General features: G+C 33.8%; 1 protein-coding gene across 3 annotated transcripts in view; it reads right to left on the bottom strand.

The window, feature by feature from the left end:
• Window positions 1-696: 696 nt before the first annotated feature.
• LOC124366467 (glycoprotein-N-acetylgalactosamine 3-beta-galactosyltransferase 1-like) overlaps window positions 697-11,422 on the bottom strand; it is a 55,265-nt gene continuing 44,539 nt past the window's right edge. For all 3 annotated transcript variants that reach the window (XM_046823047.1, XM_046823049.1, XM_046823048.1), the window contains exons 6-10: window positions 6,815-6,953; window positions 5,284-5,402; window positions 4,778-4,882; window positions 4,474-4,631; window positions 697-3,335 (exon numbers count right to left, since the gene is read on the bottom strand). In XM_046823047.1, the coding sequence (XP_046679003.1) occupies window positions 3,159-3,335; window positions 4,474-4,631; window positions 4,778-4,882; window positions 5,284-5,402; window positions 6,815-6,953 (698 nt within the window). In that variant the 3' untranslated portion in view covers window positions 697-3,158. The remainder of the gene's footprint in view (window positions 3,336-4,473; window positions 4,632-4,777; window positions 4,883-5,283; window positions 5,403-6,814; window positions 6,954-11,422) is intronic.

Below are 11,422 nucleotides of genomic sequence, written 5' to 3'. Positions count from 1 at the left end.
GGCGTTGAGCCCCCGACACCCCCGCATGGGCGTGTTGAGCCCGCGGGACACCGGACGGGCGTGTTGAGCCCCCGGTACCTTGTCGGACGGGCGTTGAGCCCCCGACACCCCCGCATGGGCATGCTGAGCCCGCGGGACACCGGACGGGCGTGTTGAGCCACCGGTACCTCGTCGGACAGGTGTGTCGAGCCACCGGCATCTCCGCAGGGGCGTGTTGAGCCCGCGGAACATCGGAAGGGCGTGTTGAGCCACCGATGTCATTAGTAACAGATGTGGTTGGATGGGGATGGCCCCCCACTCCTTCCACATGTTATCTGATACATATAAAGAGAGTTTGTATGTTTTCAGATTCATTCTGATGCAGGATCGCTACCTGATCAGAAGTACTCGGAGTCGTGATTTTGGATGTGATGGTCTGCCAGCCAGTCGAGAGGACACGGAGCTACGGGACATCATACGCCACTGTTTCAACTGGGGACCATAGAGTCATGACAGCTATGCTGATCTCGGAAGCCTGCTACTAGACCTCGAGCACTTCAACGGAGGTTAAGGAGCTTACGGGGGCTACCAGTCGATCCCAGGACTGCACCTGACGAGATCGTGGTTCGATACCCAGCTCGGCCATCCAGCTCCAGGTCCAGTGCGGGAGTTCTCAAGGGAACACCAAGTTGTAAATATTAGAGTTAAGGAATCAGAGCTCATTTGTATATAGTGTACATAGACTGGGGATAGATGTAATAAAGCAGACCAGTGTTTCACTTAAACTGTGTTTCTCATTTTAGTTTAGTGACCCAGGATAGAATCCCCTTACAAAAGACTAGTGCGGAGGTGGGTTTTCCCGCGGGATAGAAGTGTTTAGTGAGAGAGGGGAAAACCCCTTACATACTGCTACTGTATACAAAGATTTTAATAAATATACAGATTGTTAATGTTTATTTTAACAATAAAAATTACTTTTTCAGTTATTTTCCATTGAATTCAATAAGAAATATTAACACTTCCAACTAGAATTCCTGGATGTTGGTGTTTCCTTGTAATTGCATTAATGCTTAGCTTTAAATTATATATTGTCTCAATATGGCTGCTATCTACGTTTGTCTATAGATTCTTGCTATACATTATAATGTGAATTACTAGATGAAAAAGAAAAGAGTTAATATTTATATTTTTAAGAGTGTAAACAAAAAACGGCAAAAACACTTTTCTTTAAATTAACAAACACATATATTTTGTAATTAAACTGCATGTATTTATATAAGGTTTTTTTGTATGACAGTGCAGGTATTGCCAATTGTAAATAAACTGTTACATCAAATTTTACTTTTGTTCCTAACACATACAATAACATTTTTGTCACACATACTTTTGTCATTTTCACAGTTTTTATTAAGCTTACTTCATTTAAAAACTCTTAAGAGCCCATAATTCTATTTAGGTTTGTCAAAATTTAATATAAGATTCTGTGAAGCAATTTTAAGAGATGAGATCTAAGATCATTCTTTAATAAAAACTACACCTATATTCTATTTAGAAGTAGAAGTGGAATAACAGTTGCATAAGATTTTTAAATTGAAGTTTAAAATAAAAGTTTAAAAAAATGGTTGCATTTTAAACTTGACATATTTTTGCAATCTTTTTAAACTTAGACTAACAACTGAGCCAAGTCTGAATTGAATACGTCGAGCCTAAATATACCTAATTATTAAAGATGTAGTTTTATCTGTTAAACATGTACGAACAAATCAACAATAAAAAGAAAGAAATTAAGATATTTTAGATATAATTACTAATATTTCATACTATACACTATTAAGCGTTTTCAAACTAGCATCATCTTACAAATAATATAACATTAAAATGTGTGTATTTTTTATAATTTTTGTCACGTCCTAATAATAGGACGTCTAACAACTGAGAGTGTAATAAAAAGGGATGCCGACAACTGTTGTTTATAAGTTAGTCATACATGTAAATGTTTTATTGCTCACAAATTGATTACACCAAAAATGTCTTTTATTATTTTTGTAAATGCTTACCTGATTATCACAATTAAAACAAAACTGCATAAAATAATAAAAACTAATGCGTTTCAGTAACTAATTGTGTAAAAAGCTAACAATATTTTAAAGACTTAGAGTTGTTCCATAGACTAACAATATGTACACCTAATTATTAATGAACTTGTAGAAACATGCACCATTCAAATATAGACTATATAGCACATTTCAGTGTTAATCTTTCACAAGCTTACTCACAATAACAGAATTTTGTAAATGTGCGTTAAAACGATCACAATATACAAAACTACAAAATTAAATAAAAACAACAATATACTAAAGCGGATTTTAAATAAATTAACATTCTATACGGAGTGTTAACTCTGTACACTTAAACATGTTGACACTTCTTTGATATGTACAGTTTAATTCATATTAAGAAAGAACTTCGTTTACAAATAATAATACAAATGGTTATATTATATTCAAAATTGAACTGAATAGAACCCATCCGAATTCATGAGCTCAGATTATATGTCATATAATTTAAATTTAGTTAAAAACCAAACAAATTACGAGGTGAGCCATGTCACTTGACACTGGCTATAATGTTACTCAGTATCATTTTGACTATAGTTGTAGTTAGTCAGCTGCCTGTTGCAACAACACTGTTTTGAGGCTATGTTGAAGTTAAAAATGTATACATTGTTAGAAGCGATTTTATATGAGAAGTAAACAACTAAATACGTTAATACAATAATTTTAACTTCTCATAAAATTAATAATTTGTGTTTAAATAAATGTTTGTCAAGTATCTATGGCCCACATGTAGTTCTTTATTGAATTCTATAGTGATGGTTGCTAACTTAATGGACCAGAGACTGAATATTTTCAGTTTCACTATAAACTGAAAAACAAAAAGTTTTAGAAACTAAATAGCATAAAATAGAAATGTTACGCATAACTTGTAGTAATTATGGCTTATTGCTAGGTTTGAATTTGTTGGTTTCATACTAAAAATCCAATTACCTTGCAGATGCCGAAAAACAGAAAAAAGGAACTAGCTTTGAGCTGACAGCTACAGCTACACATGAAGATTAACACTGACACACAGCACGGCAGAGTGTATGGCACAGACATGAGCGAGTCCCCCTCTTATCACTACCTGTTATCAGCTGACAGCTGCTGTGGCTGGGGGGTGTGGGGTGTCGGCCCAGGTCTCACATAGTGGTTGATGCCGTACGGCCGCAGATGGTAGATGAGATATTCCAGTACATACATCTGGTTCGGTGAGACGTAATGGAATGATATGGCACTGTCTGAACAACAGTCAAGTCCCTGCAACATTTAACAGAAACGTATACTCTTGTTCATTGAATTAAACTATTTTCACAGCACGTTTCATTATGATAAAAAAGAAACAAAATTTGATTTAACTTAAACTTAATAAAATATCAAAATTCCCACTTGAACACAAACTGAACTGCATACCATGCCATTTGTGACCAGATTCAAAGCTTTTTTGCTGTAATTAATGAAATGTAAACTCGATCTGAAGTTATACTCGTCCTAAGGTAAAATTTACCAAAATTGGTAAGGGCAATTATGTGAGACCTATGTGGAACATAATATTGTTGGTTAGGTTTAGTAAAAATTGAATCTTACTTCCCAAAAATCCTAATAAATGATACACACACATACACACATTAGTTTATGGGATATGTCAAGGACATTAATTTTTTTACTTTTCATTAATTATTTGAGAAAGTTATTTAAAATATATAAAATAATGTTATATATTAAGTTTGTAACTCACTTAAAACCTTTTTAGGATAATTTCATTTTTACATGAGAGATTTGAACTATTTTTCAAAATAGTTTTAACCATTATTTGGATACTTGTAGTCATTGACCAGTTTACAGTAAAAAAAGAAAACATTCCACTAGTAAAGAAAATCATATCTGTACATCGTTTTGAGCATCATCATCACAATCATCATCACTACTATTAGAATCGTTTTTGTACTGCACACTCTCTATGTTTGTACTCATTGCATTTAATCACAAATCTCTGTAATCTGACTCAGGACTTCATCTGTCTGACATTCCTTGCATCTCACATCTCATAGTTGGCAGGTCATCAACGGTTTTAAACATTTTAAATAGACATAGTAGACACAAAACTAGAGCTGACAGTATCGCTGCAGTGGTATTACGTTGAAACAGCAGTTACTTCACGCAAGCAACAGGTAAATATTTTTAATGGTATATTGAAGGTCTAGTTGTACTATGTTGTTTGAAATCTATTTAAGTTATTTTAATTCAAGTTTTCTTTATAATCAATAACTGTAAAATACACATTTTATTTTAGAAATTATATTCCACACTATTATCTTACAAGTATATTTTCAAATTATAAGAATTCATATGCAATAATTATATAATTTGAAATGAGAATTTGTACACATATACCTACCTCAGGACTCGGGTAATATATGTAATGCCAATACCAAAAGTTTGGATCTGAGTGACCCGGAATCAAATGGTGTTCTGGGACAAACGGGAAGAATCGGCCTCGACCCAGAGAATCCCGAGAGTCCATCGCTCTCACGTTTACTCGCTCCAAACATTTTCCTGTTGGCAGAATTAACAGAGGTCTGATTCTCTGATGTCAGTGAAACTAATTAATATTCTAGAAGCTTCTACCAGTAGTTTACACTTTAGTTTTTCAAACCAACAACATTAGATGATTTATCAATGATAGTACACTCAGTACTCACCCATTTCCACATCCTCAGCACCACCGTTGTCTTCTCGACAGAACTTCTTGTTAGGCAGACCCTCTTCGATGAATCTCCTTACTGCTTCTTTACTCAAAACGTATCCTAGAAATGAACAAGAAAATCTTTATTTAATCACTGAAATGCTACCTGAAACGACTTTTAAGGGTCTCCATGGGTAAATTTGGAAAGTTGAGTTTTGAAATACTAACTGCCAGTAATTTTTACCTTACTCTCCAAATCCAAAGGAATATTACTCCACTTCATGGTTGCCTACTATAATCAATTGTGGAGAGTTGTTAGCATTTATTCTAACTTATTGTGGCCATTTATTTCCGCACATTGTAAAACCAAAACTAGTCAAACCATATAATATGTATTTAGAGAGATGTTTCAAGTTTGCACAAAGTCTATTACCAGTAATAATTTTAACTCAATCCATTAATTCTTAATTAGTCATTAAGTTATCTCAAGTTAAATGTTTTCACGTGTAGAATAAAGCGTACCTGCTCCCCCACTCATGTAGCCCTGTTTGGTGTAAGGTCGGAATCGGCAGCCAAAGTACACAGGCTCAGACGAGTTGTGCTCTGACAGCATGTAACGCAGATTCTCCACTACTACGTATCTACACAACACATGTGAAAGTATGCAAAGTTTAATGGAAAAAATACTCAAAATTGTAGAGCATTCACTGTTTAAAGTTAACATTTAGTTTGACAATTTATAAAGCTAACAGGAATTTTCAAGATAAAACAGCATTGAACACTACAGTACAATGTTCCGAGATCTGATTTGTTCCTCAGATATACAACTAGCGACACAGAGCTGCACTGGCCGCCATCTTGACTTGAACCCAACAAGAACAATGTTAAACCTCAAACACTTTAACATCCTTAGTTTCTTTATCATAGAATTATGATACATGTCTCATTTTTAAAGGTATAACTATTACGCATCCAAACACTTTTTAAGTTTTTTAAAATATAATTTTTTATGCAGTTAACCTTTCAGGACGAGTGATCTATTTATAGACCGCAAAGTTTGTTGTTCAATTCTTTATAACACTGATTCAGATTCAGATAATTCTTTATTCATAGGTATTACAGTCAATACATTGAATAGTGTCATTAACTTAAGTATTCAACATTTCTTAAAGATGAAAGGGGCTATATGTAGACTGCATTAGCAAGAATAATCTTCCCCGAGCTCGTTGTAGACACTAATAACCACGTAATTGTTTGTATTAAAGACTATTTCTTAAATCCAGTACTCATTTACCAAGTTTAAAAACTTGAGCCAAGACAAGAATATTAAACCATTTAGAACAGTGACCTACACTGTAAATGTTTCAAACCTAAAACCAATGTAACTTTTTAAATAGTAACATTTGGCATTGTACTCTACTAATAAAGACCTTTATTGTGATGGCACTACTCGACTTATGCACTCATTTAAGGTTTCCTTCTGACTCCTTGCGCGCCATCCCCCTGACATGGTAAAATAATGGTAGTTACTGCTAAAAGTAGATTTATAGGTGCAGTAATGATGTACCAATTTTTATTACTTTATCTATAATAGTTCATGAATTATCAAGCCTGTGCAGGACATTTTTAACATCCTGTATATATTCACTTAACTATTGCACTTTTGGGTAAAGTCAGATAGCATTTCAGGATACGGGAACAGGCATTTTCTTACTATTCAGTTTTATTATCTCACTTTTAATAAAAAAATAAGTTTAGAATTATTCTGTTCAATTGAAGAGAATTAACTGAAGAGACAATCATGGTTTGTCAAGTCAACGATAGTAAAAATATAAACAGCCTCCTTCATAAAATGCTTATTTACAGATGAACGAAAATTATTGGCAATAATAATAAATGAGACTAGTACATTTTCAGCTGTACATTTAATGTAAGGCAACACATAAATTTTATCAACAAGCACAACAAAACATCTTTTATAGTCTCATTACTTTATGCAGAGTTACTCTGAGCTGATAACATCATCACCTTCGACTAGCACAAGTCTACTCACGTGTCATCGTCAGCTTTCAGGAACCAGTCCACAGAGTCCAGGTAGTGGTGGTAGACGTACTTGAATGCCTCCTTTGTCTTCGCCCACAAGTTGTCCCTTCCTTCTCCCACAGGCAACGCTATCGTAGGCAGTGTCGTATCTGATTAGCAAAACAAATAAGTTAATCAAAAAATCACTACAATTCACAACAAAGTCTGTGGAATGGTTAGGAATTATGAGAAGGAGTAATGCCTTAAATGCCAAATTGGACACTGTAATAAAATACACATTATAGACACTTCAAAGAATTTGGGTTCTTTAAATGATATGACATTACCAATGCAGTGCAAACTCATCAATCCATTCAGCTTATCCAATGATAAGCAACAGATATGGTATGTACTCCTACCAGCTAATAAACAGTAGAATTGAAGTGAACATACAAACAAATGTTCAAAAATTTTATAAGAACTGCGCATATTTACCTACCTTGAGTATTTTAAGTTGATTAGTTTTCTCACTTGAAAAATAAAATAAAATCCATGTTTAAACAATTTTAGAAACTGCATTGCAAATTTATACAATCCAAGAGCTGACACAAGTATTTCATTTTTGGAGAGGCAATTCTTTATAATACTGATATAACTATTATTGTTATTAAAATACTTTTACGGACACAGCAATAAAAAGATAAATTTTACAATCTTGAAAGAGAACCTAGATACAGACATTGTTATAAACTGACACTGTGACGACTGTACAGCACAGTTCCATGTACTCAGTAGAATAGCACTTGATGACAAGACGTCAGTCACCAAGCTTGTCAGATTGTCTAGTGTCTACTCACGAGTCATTTTAATACATCTATTTTGTTACAGATGAAAAACTATCTTACTCTTCAACAAACCTACTTCACATTACTTTTTACATAATTCAAACTTACATAACTTATACACATTATCAAAAATATTAGAGAATTTAATAACAAATATTGTTTCTATCACAAATTGTTATTGGTATTTTACACACATTTTAAGTTGGTAAATTTTAGTGTATTAACAATGACAAAATGTCAGAGAAAATCAATATTTTAAAGATAGAGATATATTTTTACAGTATATATAGAGCAAACAAAATTAATTTAATATAAAATTTTAAAAAATGTTATCCCAGCCATTAAAAAAGTATCTACTTAGAATCTTAGCAATACAATTTCAATAGAGTATGACAACTAATACAAAATTAACACTAATAAACACAAATATTTAAACTTTTTTGAATATTTAAAAAATGTTAACGTTGTTATCCACACTATAAGTTATCTTAGGACACATCAAGAGGTAGATGAGTACGAAGTAAACACATGGTTGAATGAAATGAAAAATTGTCTTTACATTTGAGGTAGAGTCAGGGCTATTAAGCCCTCTCATCCACTCAACCTCAGAGAATACACATTTCAAGGTAGAAGGGGTTTTGTTTCCACTTTCAGGGTGTCTAGCAATTATAATAACATAAATTCAAGACCCTTTATTATAATTTCATGACCTCAAACTTTATAAAAAAATGTCTAAATTTAAAACAACTCTAAGCGATAGTGCACAGGAGTCAGGCATGCCTGGGAGCAAACTAATTTGTTATAGAAAATGTTGATCTTATGCTTTATTAACTTATATAAACACAACTACATTAGTACTTACAAGTAAAATGGTGGTCAAAAACAGATAACAAAACATTTGAATTTAAATATAAATATACAGGGTGACTGCCGGGAACCGGACGAATTTGCAACAGCTGTTACATTGTTGTTACACGTTCTAGGGAGATTGAGGTTATGTCATTGTTTTGAGTGAGCTTTACCATTTTAGTCACGATGGATCAGTGGTCAGTTCAGCATCGTGTTTTTGCATATGACACATTTATTAAAAATGGCGAATCCGTTATCAAAACACAGCGTATCTTCCGACGCCACTTTAATATTGCGCGAAATGACACGGTTCCAAGCCGGAATACATTGCTAAGATGGGTGCATAAGTTCAGAACAACAGGAACAGTATCAAAGAAAAAGCTACCCGGTCCAGCAAGAACAGTGAGAACACCAGACAACATCGCTAGAGTGAGAACTGCTTTGATGAGGAGCCCGGGTCGCTCTGCACGAAGACACGCACAAGAGCTAGTACGACGAATTAAACAAATTAGCAATATAGATATGGGTAAATCAGCCTACCATTCTCTCTTTGAGTCCCACCTTAGATATGGATTAATTGTATGGGGAAGTACAACAGCAACAAATTTACAAAGAGTATTAGTAATACAAAAGAGAACCATCAGAGCTCTTACTGGACTGAGACCACGTGACAGTTGCAGGGAAACCTTCAGAGAACTGAGAATTTTAACAGTAGTAGCTCTTTATATAATTGATACTATGTTGCACTCTGTAACAACTGGACAGACTAGAACTGGAGACCATCACTGCTACAACACAAGAAATAGACACCACTTTGCTCTTGAAACACACCACCTAAGTTTATATGAGAGGAAACCATCATACAAAGGAGCAATCTATGTATTTTTAATAAGTGTAAGGGTTTGGGGAAAAAATTGTATATTCTAAAGTAGTGGAGATATTTCAATAATTTTTTCGACAATTTTTTCTGCATGAAGTGACTAACAATAAGAAAATAGGTTTTACTTTGTGCAAATCAAAAATAGGTTTGTTAACACCTATAAATAAAAAAAGTTTTTGAAAAAAAAAAATTTTTTTTGGTTTACAGGAATTTTGTGTAATTTAAAAAAATAGATCAGTCCACACATATAGATACATGTATTTACAAGTTATTGCTTAGGAGATTGCAACTTATTTCAATAATTTTCTTCAATAAATGGCTGAGATACGAGGAAAAATAATAATAATGGTAAAAATTAGAAAATAGATAGAAGCAGAAAAAGATAACTTAACGACAGAGAACAGGCCAATTAAGCAGTAATGAAACAATGTTTTGTCTCTAACTCAGTTATTTCATGGTCTTATTAAGTTTGAAAGTTCATGAGAACTATTCTAAAACTTACTCATACTAAAAAACTAAAAATAAATTATTTTGCACACAGAAGAAATGTTACAGAACTGCTGACAAGTCTAACAAACATGTTTGGTGAGGCACACTCCATGTAAGGCTTTATTACATTTGACACAGGCAGTTCTGGATCTCTTCATTTTACCACGACTTTGAAGACTAATTTTACTGCATACAGCACAACATTTTTCTTGTTTCCCTGGTAACTTGAATATTCCATAAGTTTGAGTAGAAGAGCTGGCAGCCGGCTGGTTGTCTGGAGCATCACCGCCACCACCAGTACCACTGGGAGTCTTCATCCGTAGCCATTCCTCAGTTATGTCTCTAATAACTGACACAACAAACTGATATCTAGTCATAGGCTTACCTAAACAATTTAGTTTATACAGAATATACGAATTTAGAACCATTCGTCCAAAAACGTTGAATACAACTTTTTTCCAGAATTTGACTGTAATTCTGTAATTCAGACTGTAATAAATCTTCAATACTATCCTCGTTCAAATGTCTTTTAGTCATTTTGAAGCACGATAATCGTCTAAACACAATGAACAAAACGTAAACAAACTCGGCAGGCCGCGTCAGTCAGCTGGCGCTGGCGATCGCGATCGCGTGTTGGTCGCGGCTAAGAGCTAGCGCTACCAATTGCGCAATTTATCATTTCCCACTCCTCCGTGGATTAAAATTTTACTAAATTCAAACACGATTGTGAATGTAGAAACTATCAATAGATGTGGAGTCAAAATTTGGTTGAATCAAAGTTATTAATTAATTTCTTATACCCATAAAACCAAACTACTGATAAATCGTTAGTTGGTATTTTTAGCCTGAAAAACAAACTAACGATATATCGTTAGTTGGTCCTAAAAGGGTTAACATTCAAAATATATTATACAGTTATAAAACTAAACTTATCTAGATCTTAATGCCTATAAATAGCTTAAGAACATTTACAAGTGTCTCTTCTGTATGAAAAAAATCATTCATAAATTAATTTTAAATAAAAATAAATGTATACAATAAATGAATAAAACACAACTTACCTCTTCTATTGGATCAATGAAACAATGTTATCTACCACCAAAACAACACGCATAACTGCCAACTGCGCCTTACAAAATCGCAAAAACAAAAAAAACCATTTCTAGGAACGGAATTTAAATGTTAGGAGAAGTGGGTGGAGGGAAAACGAAATAATTTCGCTCTGACACCTTGTTGCCATGGCTCCGACACGAACGTCACTTATTCATTGAAGGAACTATCAACAAAAAAGGGTATCGTAGTCCATCGTTGTCCACTCTAATTAGAACCAGAACATAACCTAGAAACTAAGAGATTTTTTCACTACTGCCTAGTGAAAGACAAAATTCTTTTCCTGACTTTTTATGCAATATATATGGTAAATTCAGCCTTTTCACGACTTTAATAAATTTCTATACAAATTCCCGACCGCTAGACACTCTGTATTTCTTTCGCCACCCTTTCAGCCAGTTACTAACAGTAAAAAACTTAAAAGTTAATAAAAATCTTTAGAAGGCCTAGCCTTCTAACTGTTAAT

This window comes from Homalodisca vitripennis, chromosome 7 (assembly GCF_021130785.1).
Source record: "Homalodisca vitripennis isolate AUS2020 chromosome 7, UT_GWSS_2.1, whole genome shotgun sequence".
In the NCBI taxonomy this organism is placed as follows: Eukaryota; Metazoa; Arthropoda; class Insecta; order Hemiptera; family Cicadellidae; genus Homalodisca; species Homalodisca vitripennis.
This window is presented reverse-complemented; position numbering and strand designations above follow the sequence as displayed.